This window comes from Botryllus schlosseri, chromosome 13, assembly GCF_051294905.1.
Source record: "Botryllus schlosseri isolate E-star chromosome 13, Bs_hap1, whole genome shotgun sequence".
Taxonomy (NCBI): Eukaryota; Metazoa; Chordata; class Ascidiacea; order Stolidobranchia; family Styelidae; genus Botryllus; species Botryllus schlosseri.
Genome location: NC_137248.1, coordinates 1,562,079 through 1,575,579, shown reverse-complemented (window position 1 = coordinate 1,575,579; position 13,501 = coordinate 1,562,079). Strand labels below are relative to the sequence as shown.

The window sequence follows — 13,501 nt, the reverse complement described above, 5'->3', positions numbered from 1 at the left end:
GTGATCTGTCATCAGTTTTTTTTTAAAGAAAAGTAACACACTGACAATACCGAATATTGGGCCCATATTACAAATATATTCACAACACAGTCCTTTTAAAATTGGTTCAAAACATCATAATGAAACACTCACATTTAACGACTTATTGAAAATGCATTCTTTTGTCAAGTTTTTTCATCAGTTTACGAGACTTAATTTTTCGGCGAATGAGGCCATCTCGTCTTTGAAATCCCGAAACTTGTGCTGATGCTTCTGTTACGAGCTCTACATGTCGTTCCACTGTTTGATTGTGGCATGGATGAAACAAAATCAGAGGCTTCTCGCGGCATTCTTCCAACTCTGCATCAGTTAAGTGCTCAATCGCTGGAGGAAGTTGTTGATATAAGGTTCAATATCAACCAACTCGTGGTATGCCTTTGCTTCCAAGTTCAACTTTGGGACACAGAATAAACGAACAGGACCGCAGTTCAATTGGTTGGAACTGCTATGACTCTCAATGTCCAGAAGTGAATTTTGTTCAGCGGCATGTTTTCGAATCGCCACCACCTTGGTCACACCCAATTGGAACAAAACTACGTGGAAGTGTATCTTGTTGGCCAGTTACTCAATTCAAAAAGCTCTCGCCACCACTTATGGCCTTTCCAAAGCTCCCATCGGAAATTGTTAGTGACTTATGTAAGGACCAGTTATATGCTTATAAATGTGCTGGGCCAAGGAAATGCTGATGATGATCTGGCTTACTTGGAGGTTGGACCAGTTGCGCATTCAAGATGGCTAACTTTAGGATGCAGTGCAGAGTTTTACGGTATTATGTAACAGTTGATGAACCGCCTTTGAACCGGGAGATTCTGGTTCGTTTTTGCCTTGAAGTATGTTTTCCGACTTGGTTTGAGATCAAGCGAAACAAACATATAACACATGGATCCAGAAACATCTTCAACTTGATTCTACAGGTTTTGAATTTCTCGGACCGAAACGTTCGGAAAATTGCTTTGAATGTGGTGATAAGAAGCGGTTATTTCGCACATCCCGAAAATATTATGATTGCAATGCTGGTAGATGATAATGAAGACATACGAAATAAGGGTGTGACCAAGGTGCTTGCGTTTCGAAAACATGCCGCTGAATAAAATTCACTTGTGGACATTGAAAGTCATAGCAGTTCCAACCAATTGAACTGGGGTCATATTCGCTTATTCTGTGTCCCAAAGCCAAGGCATACCACGAGTTGGTTGATATTGAACCTTATATCAACAACTTCCTCCAACGATTCAGCACCTAACTGATGCAGAGTAGGAAGAATGCCGCGAGAAGCCTCTGATTTTGTTTCATCCATGCCACAATCAAACAGTGTAACGACATGTAAAGCTCGTAACAGAAGCATCAGCACAAGTTTCAGGATTTGAAAGACGAGATGGTCTCTCAATTGCCAAAAAATTAAGTCTCGTAAACTGATGAAAAAATTTGACACAAAAATGCATTTTCAATAAGCCGTTAAATGTGGGTGTTTCTACGATGGTTTGAACCGATTTTAAAAGGACTGTGTGGTGAATATTTTTGTATAATGGGCCCAATATTCGGTATTGTCAGTGTGTTACTTTTAGTTTCAAAAAAACTGATGACAGATCACAATTCGTCAGAATAAATGCTGAATTTCAACAAAAATGTGCGTATATATTGTTTTTGGGCTATAACCCATTTTGTGTTCACAATAGAGAAAACTTTCTTCTGAAGACAGATAGAAACATGATGCTTCCGCAGATTTTGAGCTATATATCATGACTCTACGACCAGCGGTTGCCGAGATGGGCCATTTTACCCCCCCCCCCCCCCCACGCGCAGAAATTGGGGGGTTGCCGGCTTGAAAATGGGGGCAACACCCTGAAGTCACTTTTTATTGAAGTTTTAGGTCATTTGTCAGGATTGAGGAAGCCCTTTATTCGATTTGAAAAAGAAAGTCATTTTCACTCCACCCTAGCACTGCCGAGCTTGATTCATATTGATGCATACCATGAGGTATTCAATTTTCGACAGCATAAGCATTCGTCCACATCATAGGATGACAATGATAGTATTAATATGGAAATGCGATACTAATCCTCCGATTAATCGAACAGTACGTTTTAGAAAATATCATGGTATGGCGCTCTCCCCCACAGTAAAAGGCCCGAGTTTAGTTGGAGAGCAATACGGAGAAGTTGTATAGGATACGATGTAAATAAAAAACATAAAAAAATATGGTGGATCGTAAAAATGCCATATAGTGTATAGCTTTATTTCCGGAAATTAAAGGCATTACTGCAGTTGCTTTTATACTTCAACATGTATGTTCTCCAGACAAAAGAACTGAAATTAATTAGAACCCAGTATATGATAGGTGGGAATTGAAAGTGAAATATAAATACTACTTCTAAAAGCGGAAAATGTATTTCGTGCCTTCAGTCCAGAAAGTTTCAAAGGTGGTATGCTAAAACAGCTATAAAACTAAAAAAAGTCAAAGTCCACTTTTCCAGATTAGGACACGCCATGGACTGATATGATAAGTAAATGCTAGATTGCGAAACATCAGTTTCAAACATTATGATGAGCCATATACACTGTGATGAAATATTTCACATGGGCGAAGGGCGACAATGCGGTGTGAACGGAACCACGTCAACCGCTACCTAAATTACTTTCACCGATACTCTCGTGAAATCATACTGGTTACTCGGTATCCATTGAGCGCGAATCGCGACGAAATTTCAGGGCTTTACTCAACTTTATTAAGATGAAATGTTGATATTCCTCGAAAACAGCCCCGAAATTCATCGGGCTATCTTCCTGATTGGAGGATTAAACTACTTCTACTTGAGGAACTGAAAATAGCGAAAAGTAAGTAAGTAAGTAGATAACAAAATATTACGAAATAGAAGTAGAATTAGCGAAAATCAGATCTACTTGAGTAAGTACCAGAAGTATAGGAAAACTACTTGAGTACTTCGAAAAAGTAGAAGTACTTCGTTACTGACCACCTCTTTATAACAACTATCGGGTAAAGCCTGCGGGCTCATAGCATTTGGTTCGAGATCGACGTACACATCCTGAATTCTCCTCTGCGATTGGCACTACGGTGAAGTTACCGTAATAGTATTGGGTTTTGTTTTATTGTTTTGTGTGACGACTAAATCAACTGAGAATGTGGTAGAGATTTGCTCTCATTAAATTTAGTACTGCATCAAGCTCTTAACTTTAACATGAATGGGGGTAATAACAGTAAGCAGTATCATCCTTTACGATACGATGAAGAAATATTACGATGATTTAATTTTGTAGCTCTCAAATACCAGTATATTTAGCTAATCATTTTGGCCAAAAAGCTTCAAAACATCTTTATTGCACAAAAGGCATCACTTTCAAAAGTTGTACAGTACAGTGCAGTGCCTTTTCGATTTCGACACGCAGTGCGCTGCAGGATACGATACCTAGTTCAAAACATTTTGTGTAAAATAACCAGAGCTATCAGTATAAGTATCATTATCGTAATAATCATTTCAAAACACCACAAAACTGCGATATAATGAAAAGATAGGAAGGTGTCTAAACGACTAGGAGTAGCTAACGTGACGGGGGTGTTTTAACGGGTCATTGGCAATCCAAAAGTACGCCAAAATAATTTTACACGAATTAAAATAAACCACTGCATTCACGGCAACATGGATATTTCTCGATGAGGGCAACGAAAAACATTGTGATTTGACAGATTTTGTAGAATGTTAGTTTGCAATGAGAACTCAGGGATACATAGAACCGCTCCCATACCGCCCCTCTAAGCCCAGCGCCCCAATTTCGCTCCCTGAGCATTTCCGCCCCCTTCAAAACTGAAATCGCCCCCTGGGGGGCGCTGGAGACAAGGTTAAGAACCACTGCTATCGAGCTTTAAAAAATTTTGAAAAGTGTCATCTTTTTCGAATTTCAAAATATGGTAACTCTACCATATGCCTCTGGAGAAGGAAAGTGTCGAGAAAGCCTTGTAAGGCTTTCTGTCTTGCACCGCTTTTCCATGTTATCCCGGAAATGCTGAGCGCCAAGCGCAAGCGGGCAAGCCATGCGCATACCTGTTTTACTGTTGAAGTCTTTGGTCTGACTCGGCCGGGGATTGAACTCATAGTCCGCATGCCTTTTATTCACATCGCCTGGGCTCAGGTGGGTGTCTAACTACTCCAAGACGTTTCGACACCTTGCTATCTTTTCATTGTATCGCAGTCTTGTGGTTTTTGAAGTGATGAAATGATAAATAAACTGAATGTAATACCATAGCAATTTACAACGTGTCTTGTCTGATACTCCGGTCGTATCGGATGATGTATAAGTCAGGTTCCTATGCGGATCGAACCCAAAAAATGAACTCCACGGACAATCCATGCCCCTCTGCCCCCTCACTAATAGGTATGGCTTAATATCACCATGACCTGACCATGACCAATGATGTACGTCATGCTCGATTGGACCGAAACTCCAGTGTTGGAGGAACTGTAGCTGGCTAGCTGCGCTATGGCGAGGGTTCAGCTCAGGCTCATGTTGGCGATGAAATTAATGGCGCAATAGCGTGAATCTCTGTAAGGTTACAAAGGCTACAAAGACTGTAGTTTGATATATGATCCTGTGAACGAGAACCATCAGGATTATGTTCGATGTGAAACAGCAGATGGAATCTCAATGTATATACCAACCGTACGGTACTCCTTATCAAATCAGCAAAGAAGTTATGGTCATGGTATGTCGTATGTAAGAAGGTGGTAGCGTACTGCGGTGAGCATGGTTTCTCGGTTTGGTAAAGCTGTACTAGTTGTATCGCGCATACCTGTTTCGACTGAAAGAGCTTTTAGAGTGTCATGTAGCGTAGCACGTTTAGCGTAAGCTTACGGAAAAACGAACTCTTGACCGACCCACTACAAATCCTAAAAATTGATTTTGATAAAGTCAGTTGTCTCAAAAAATGCTAACTGCATGTAAGTTAACATTGTATTGTAGTTAAGGGGTGTTAGGTTGACTTGCATTGGTAAAGCACTGCCCCTGCTCGAACTGTCCTATGGACAAATTTCATGTAGTGAAATATGCGGTCTGGTCTCGTCCATACTGTCGCCATAGGAAATTACCGGTTGAGCCCGGTCTTCCACAATCAACATTACCATCAACAATCACAGTTCCCCATGAACATGTCAAATTTTACTGTGTTTATAATTGAGTTAGGCGTAACACGTAGGTTATTGTAAAATGATTTATTATTCCCAACCTCATCCCTAGTCTTACGATACCCTATCCTGACCTTAACCCCCAACCAGGGTTACGAGTCAGAAGTCAATTTTACTTTTATAATTCGGACTCGAAGCAAGTCGAATCATTTTACACTCTATGTCAAGTCTTAAGGAGCAATGAGTCAAGTCTGAGTCATATCTAGTGTTAAGACCCGGGTCTAAGTCATGATGTCCACTGTTTTCTTTCGAGTTCAAGTCGGGTTCAACTCACCTTTTGAAACTCATAGTGATATCGACGGCCCTGCATTCATATACAGTACTCATTTTTCTCAGTCTTAACATGTTTATTCAAAAACAGATGAAAGACAGATTCTGGACCTGTATTCAAGTATCTGTCGTGATACACAAGACTCGATTCAAGTTGTATGGAAAGTCTTGTGTCTGCTGTCATATTACTTGGTCGAGTCATGTGCAATGACTCAATAAAATTCGAGTCATGACTCTAGTCATTGGCCTGCCTGCCCGCTCCCTAATTTCGCAGTACCGTAAACCGGGGTAACTTTGGACAATTTTCAACAATTCCGCTCTGTATCTTGGAAATGCTGGGGTGTAGGGGAGGCAAGTTTTGTGTTTTTCATGGGTCATGGAGCAAAGATTAGAATTACCTAATCGAAAATCTTCATGGTCATAAATAAGTACCTTATTTTCGTAAATTATCCGTGTCCAAAGTTACCCCTGCATGTGGGGTAACTTTGGACAATGTAGTTTTTTGTATGCCTTTACACTCTATTGTTTATGAAACCTCGGAAATGAGGCTTATTTGGCAAGAGTTGATGAGAGCAGTGGCTAAAACTGAAACAAAATAGTTTATGTCTGACCTATTGCATGATTTTTACCTAATCCACCCCCCCCCCCAAAAAAAAAGAAAAAAAATAGGTAGTTTATGAAGGGTAATGCCTCCATATTCATTCCTCATCTCAATTTTCCCTCATGCCTTCACCAATTGGGACTTATAAATAACATATCTATGGTGATGCGGGGTATCACACTGGCAGTGTCAGCAACCGACAGCAAACATTAAGCATGTTACCGTGAATTATTGCCGATTTCAAAGATGTTACTGTTCTTTAAAAGAATCACTTTCCCTTTCTTATGTCCTCTGATGGATATATTTGTCATACTTTACGATATCCCATATTCATCAGGCACATCTTTAGTAGTATGTGATAAGTTTTTGAAGTACGGTAGCTTACGCCCGATTACAATCTCTCAGCTCATTGCCTACCCATTTTTCATATTTGGCAAACTCTCAATTTGTTGACCTTCTCATTCCATTTTAAAAAGCCATCAGGCCGGTCATAATGACTATAGTTGACGATACACTTTGACACAGATGAAGCAGCCACTTTCCAGAGCTCTCAATATCACATTTTCCACTGTCCAAAGTTGCCCCATTTTGATAAAATTTGACGGGGCAACTTTGGACATCACATTTTCTTGTATTGATCCAAGGGTGAGCCCACTGAGATTTTTGCCATGGATTAAGACTACTTAGAGGTATCTGCTGCCCAGTTTTGAATCTATGAATCACATGCTATCTATGTTTGGTTGTAAGAAGTTTAATGGCCATCAATTTTGATGAAATTGACCCCCGCCAGTAATTTATCAACGTTGGGTCAAGTTTAACTGGTAGTGAAATGAATCCATCTTTTATTGAAACTACTTGTGGTACTCTTGCCTCATGAAAAAGAATTGGACATCCAGCGGCAACCATTTTCCATCAATAACCATTTAAATCTTTTACTGCTTAGTGTCCAAAGTTACCCTTAAGTCCAAAGTTACCCCGGTTTACGGTACCTACACCACAAATACAATCATCAACGCCATAAAATTTGACATATTCATGTGGGAACACTGATTGGTGATGGCCATGTTGTTGTACATAAGATAATACACTAGACCCAAATTCCCATCATTTATAATTAAAAGTGTATGGAATTGTCACAGTGATATATTCGATAGTAGGCTATATAAAGAGCTTCTTGGAGGTACAGAACTTCAATATTAAATTGAAAATATATTCAATTATTTTCATATTGAAATAAACCCGAATATTTTCGACTGACACTCGTCAGGGTTAATCGTCATCAACTAGTCGAGAATTGGAAATAACATTGCATATCGACAATCGTACTCTACTTGGTGATGACAATTGCCCCTGACGAGTGTCAGCCGAAAATATTTGGATTTATTTCAATATAAATCTACATTTCAATTGTATAGTGAAAGGAAAGGACGTAGTTTATTTTTGTCCTTGATGTTTTTGCGGCATATACACCGACTCATGATATACATTCACACGATCTGCGCATATGCATACCATGAGTACATGATGTGCATATGCCGCTGGACAAGGAAGGGCAAATATAGCCTTTACAGCTTTCTAAGTCATGCACTACCCCTCCATGCTATCCCAGTAATGCATGAGCGCCAAGCAGGGAAGCCATGGATACCAGTGTTACTAATCAGGTCTTTGGTCTGACGGCCGGGAATCGAACCCACGACCTACCGATCAAGAAGCAGGACGCTTAACCATTACGCTATCTTGTCGGTCAGTGAAGTTCTATACTGCTTCTATACAGGAACTAGTAGAGAATTCTTTGCTTACGATTACCCATGACGAGTGACAGCCGAAAATATTAGGCATTATTTTCAATGAGAATATTCAATTCAATAGCCTAGTGCATATACTGAATCCAAGTTAAGTCTAAAATATTGAAAACTAAAATTTGAGGAAATGTCTGGTAATTGATAGTTGAAATGACATAATATTGATTCCTACACTTGATTGTCAATGCTCGGAGTGATGTCGCAATGTCGCAGCTCATCCATTATTGTTCATGACCAAATGGAGTTTACAGATAGTTCATAGTTCAATTAACTACAAAGTTAATTGAAGTAAGGCTGTACTGTACGTACATGTAGACTAGGGTGGAGTGAAAAATGAAAATTTTTGAATTTCAAAAAAAGGTCTTGATATGTGGTGCCAAATAGTAAATAAATAAATTCTATCATAATTTTGGGTTCGTACACCCTCTAGTGGTCGTGCAATTTCACCGAACAAGCCAAAAACAGCTAATTTCGCCATATCTTGATCATCACTTACACTAGAAAGTCAGTTTTGGGCTTAAAAGATGCAGAAGCAACATGTTTCTATCTCACTTCCATAGAACTTACTCTTAAAAATAAACAGAAAAAAAGTTACAAGCAAATTTCTGATTTTATAGGTAAAATTAGGCACTGAATCAGTGGGTAGGATGCCAAAAGCGTGTAGTGATTGATCTTATGACTGAGCAACATACCCTATCAATTAGAACCACTTTTCAAAACTTGCTCAAACAAATGAAACCCCCCTCCAAGCATGAATAGGGCTCGGGCATCGAATAGAGACTGCTAAAACTGTATTTAAAAGAGCATCCATTGGTAGTGCAGCGTCACGATATCGGTAAGTTTATAACAACGGCCCTCATGAGATTTCTTACCAAAATGCTGTCGTAGGTTTTGCATCATATTTGTCACAATGCTCCTGAATGAAAGCACAAAAATTGAAAGTACGCATTCAAAACACAAACATCAATTCTATACTGGAAACAGAAAATTTTTGTAGCAGTATCATATGAGTAGTCAGTATCATATGAGTAGTATCAGTGTGCACAAACAATAAAGTCATGTTTAGTATTGAAAGATTTCATCTGCTTTCACGACTTCAGTTTTTGTCTGATGAGGCCATCTCTACGTTTAAATCCTGAAACATGTGTAGATGCTTCAGTAACCACGTTTTAATGTCATTCCACTGCCTAGTTGTGGCAAGGATGACTGAGCCTTAATGGTGATGATCTTAGGTTTTCCACCTCGACATCTGACAAGGTCTTGATTGCAGGCGGCTGTTCAATATCTTTGTGGTTTAAGTTGACAAATTGGTGGCAAGATTAAGCCTTGATATTGATAACTGGAATTTGGAAGAAACTGATGCTGAAATGAAATAAAAATGCACAATTCCATTGTTGATGGTGCTAAAAATTTCCACAATATAGTTTCCCGTGTCACAAAGCTGACTGATACCCGAATTCACTCCCTTGCACTATCTTTGCTCCGAAGAAATGCTCATTTTGAACATCCAGAAAATATTTTGCTGGGAATGCTTTGGTGACAAGGAGGGAAACGTCCGAAGATTTACAGTTAACGAGATTACAGCTATACGCAGAACAACCACACCATACCAAATTCCAATGATGAATTTGAAGGAAGATATTGAAATGACACCAAACCTAAAAACAGCGACATTGAGCATCAGTTTCTTCCAAATTCCAGTTATCAATATCAAGGCTTAATCTTGCCACCAATTTGTCAACTTAAACCTCAAAAATATTGAACAGCCGCCTGCATCGCAATCAAGACCTTGTCTGATCACGAGCTGGGAAACCTATGATCATCACCATTAAGGCTCAGTTATCCTTGCCACAACCAGGCAGTGGAAAGACATGTGACAGTGGTGACATCAGCATCTGCTCAATGTTTCAGGATTTAAACGTAGAGATGGCCTAATCCGACAAAAACTGAAGTCTTGAAAGCAGATGAAATCTTTCAATACTAAACATGACTTTATTGTTTGTGCACACTGATACTCATGTGATGCTGCTACAAAAAATTTCTGTTTCCAGTAGAAAATTGATGTTTGTGTTTTGAATGTGTATTTTCAATTTTTGTGCTTTCATTCAGGAGCTTTGTGACAAATATGATACAAATCCTACGACAGCATTTTGGTAAGAAATCTCATGAGGGCCGTTGTTATAAACTTACCGATATTGTGATGCCGCACTACCAATAGACGCTGTTTTAAATACAGTTTTAGCAATCTCTATTCGATGCCCGAGCCCTATTTATGCTTGGAGGGGGTTTCATTTGTTTGAGAAAGTTTTGAAAAGTAGTTCTAATTGATAGGGTATGTTGCTCAGTCATAAGATCAATCACTACACGCTTTTGACGTCCTACCGACTGCTTCAGTGCCTAATTTTACCTATAAAATCAGTAATTTGCTTATAACTTTTTTTCTGTTCATTTTTAAGAGTAAGTTTTGTGGAAGTGAGATAGAAACATGTTGCTTCTGCATCTTTTAAGCCCAAAACTGACTTTCTAGTGTAAGTGATGATCAAGATATGGCGAAATTAGCTGTTTTTGGCTCGTTCGGTGAAATTGCACGACCACTAGAGGGTGTACGAACCCAAAATTATGATACAATTTATTTGTTTACTATTTGGCACCACATATCAAGACCCTTTTTTGAAATTCAAAAATTTTCATTTTTCACTCCACCCTAATGTAGACCTACAGTTGTAGTTGAGTAACTAGTCGAGTTTTGGTAACTTTATATCTATTTTCCACATTTAATAGCTCAGTTGAAATGTTTCATGTATTCTGCTCAAGTTCACTGTTCATAATCGAGTTCAAGCTCTTGGACGATATCGAAGGCCTCTCATTCATAATATACTCTTTTTCTCACTCTTAACATGTTTATTCTAACAGATAAAATAGGGCTTTTGGGCCTGCTATTCAAATATCGGTTCTGATAGAGAAGAATTGAAGAAGGTCATATAAAATGTCTGAACAAGCCAATGCAAAAATTGAATTTAGTCTAGTCATTTTTCAATTCTAATTCATGACTATCTTCATTACAATCCTGACCGAGTATGACATCACACACAGGCATAAAAATTCGAATAATCTTTATTGAACATATTTTTCAGTAATTTTCCTGCCATAGCTTACTTTCCACTTAGGGCGCTGTGTTTACTGCATCATGGCGCGTGGGCATCAAAAAATTCAGTCCCAACAGAAAAACCAGCAGAAGAAAGAAAAGCAAGCCAAAGGAAAAGCAGCTAATCAAAAAGCTGCTGCCAAAGTGGCGCTAGTCCACACCTGTCCTGTGTGCCGCGTAAGTATACATCTGGCAGCATTAGCCTGCATTGATGAATGTCTTGTGTGTTTTTTAGGGCAATGTAACAAACTTTGTTGCAAATAGTAGCTATTGCTAAGTTCACACAACACGATATGTACTTGTGACTTTGTGCATGGCGTTTTCCAGGCTTGTGACCAGTTCACAAGTCAATTTGATTTTTTATAGTTTTGACTCGAGTCTAATCAGGTCATTTTCAATTAACAATCGAGTCAAGTCTGAGTCCAATTTAGTGAGTAGAGGGTCGAGTTCTAGTGTGTAGTGTGTACCATCAAGTATCGAGTTCAAGTACGGATAAATTCACTTCTGTGAAACACTAGGATGATATCGAAGGCCTTGGTTACACAGTATACTATTTTTTCCCGCACTTAGCATGTTTAAACAGATAAAATACAGTTTCTGGGTCTATTTTTAAATGATAAGCCCTGATATATGAATCTTGAATAAGTCACATAGTCATTTTCCATTGGTAAGAGAATGACTCAAGTCGAGTCATTCCAGCCCTGGTATTTTCATAAATGTCCATACTAAACTGAATAGTGCCAGGTCGAACTGACAATAGACTGAATCGCCAATATGACCTGTAACGTTTTCATGAGCTGAAATAACAATGCTGATTTTAACAACCAGCATACTATTAAAATAGTATATTCATATGCAAATAAACCCCCGCAGGGGTGATCGTCAGCAATTTGTAGAGAATTGCAAAGAACCTTGTATATAAACAATCGTATCACAAAACAAATTTGATTAATTGTGTCGAACAGACGTCTTATGCTCAATGTACTATTTTTAAATTATACAGAAACCTGGCACAAACTAGGTTGACGGATTTGATGTAAGTCGACGCCAAGGCTGCAAACCACAAGCTATAAGTGGAAGTCGTGGGTAAGCAGTTGAGTGCTCTTGAGTACTCTAAAAAAGTAGCAGTAGCCTACTTTGTTACTCTGGAAAGGTATGTGCTCCCGAATATTGAGTATCTGTATCTTGAGCATATAAAAAGTGAATAATTACGGGCGAGGGCGCCCAAAATCGAAGTGTAACCGATTTAAACCTGTTTCACACACCAGGAATTGAAAAATTTTCAATTTATTTTTGTTGGTTTGACATAATAAGATGGTACCTCTCTTCTCACCGCATGCCCTTATTTAATTTTAAAAAAATTACCGGGCATTCCGTTAGTACTTTCTTCTGCTAAAATTTCCGATAGTGTTTTCTTCCGTGGTAATATTTCATTATATGCAACGTTCTTTTTAGTTCTCTTCAAAACTGTACTGCATTTTGTTCAGAGCCAAATGCCGGACCCGAAGACGTTCAAACAGCATTTTGAGAGCAAACACCCAAAAAATCCGCTTCCCGACGAACTGAAAGACGTTCCGTAGCAGCCGCATTCGCACTTTTTCTCTAATTCTATGTTCATTAAATATTTTCACGTCCGGTTTTTGTGGTGACACGCGTGATCGTAATTGGCGATGGTTGATCCAATCACTGTGGCGTACGGGCATTCAGTATGGTGTGGGCTTTTGTAATATACGAAGGATCAGAATGCTAGATGCGTGAAGATTTTAGCTGGGGCACTTGTGTAGTGGTCTGTGATCTAGGGTCGGAAAACTAGAAATTTTCAGCCTTTCCAAATTGTATTAGAATTGTGTTCAGACAGTCTGAAAAATATTATAAAATTGGAATGACTGAATTCGCAAAAACTAGGGAATACAACAAAAATCCGCTAAGTTCATATCAAATCAGGGCTAATGGACCATTCTCGCCGCTTTAGCGCCCCTTGTGTATGACACAACAGCAAGTTTGGATCGCTTCCAACTGTTCGGTTCACCCACTGAGCTACATAAACAGTTCACCTGCATCGTTCACAGTAAAATTCGAGCATAGAAACCTTTCACAACATTCGATGACCGAAATTTCGCTCTGGTTATACGTATCTTGCTTATCGCTGCTGTCATCCATCGATTCTTCGAATGACTACCGTTGGGCGTAAGCTGCCAAGGCGACGGAAGGAAAGAATAGAAAGCAGATGGCGATCAAAACACAGATACGGGAATCGCATCCGTAGCTATATTTCTGAATATGTTCCTCTCAATTGAAATGTAGTGGAGAAGGGCTACCTTATTCTGAGTTCCGAAAAAGAGGACACTGCAAAAATTCTGAATTCTCGTACCGGAAAACAAAACCGGTGATTTAAAAAAAAATTTACACCGAAAATGTTGATTGAAAAAAAGGTTATCACTTTGAATTG

The 13,501-nt window shown here is 39.0% G+C and overlaps 2 protein-coding genes across 3 annotated transcripts in view; both read left to right on the top strand.

Moving 5' to 3' along the window:
• Positions 1-13,501, top strand: part of LOC145454808 (solute carrier family 15 member 2-like) — a 383,011-nt gene that overhangs the window by 192,013 nt on the left and 177,497 nt on the right. The gene's annotated exons all lie outside the window — the stretch shown is intronic.
• Positions 4,524-12,687, top strand: LOC145454836 (zinc finger protein 706-like). 2 transcript variants are annotated; one of them, XM_080332831.1, is made up of 3 exons: positions 4,524-4,756; positions 11,075-11,229; positions 12,540-12,687. In XM_080332831.1, exons 1-3 carry the CDS (start codon positions 4,699-4,701, stop codon positions 12,630-12,632), a joined length of 306 nt encoding a protein of 101 aa, XP_080188957.1. In that variant the 5' UTR covers positions 4,524-4,698; the 3' UTR covers positions 12,633-12,687. The 2 variants fall into 2 exon arrangements, with proteins under 2 accessions (XP_080188957.1, XP_080188958.1); XM_080332832.1 differs by lacking the exon at positions 4,524-4,756 and having other exon boundaries at positions 11,041-11,229.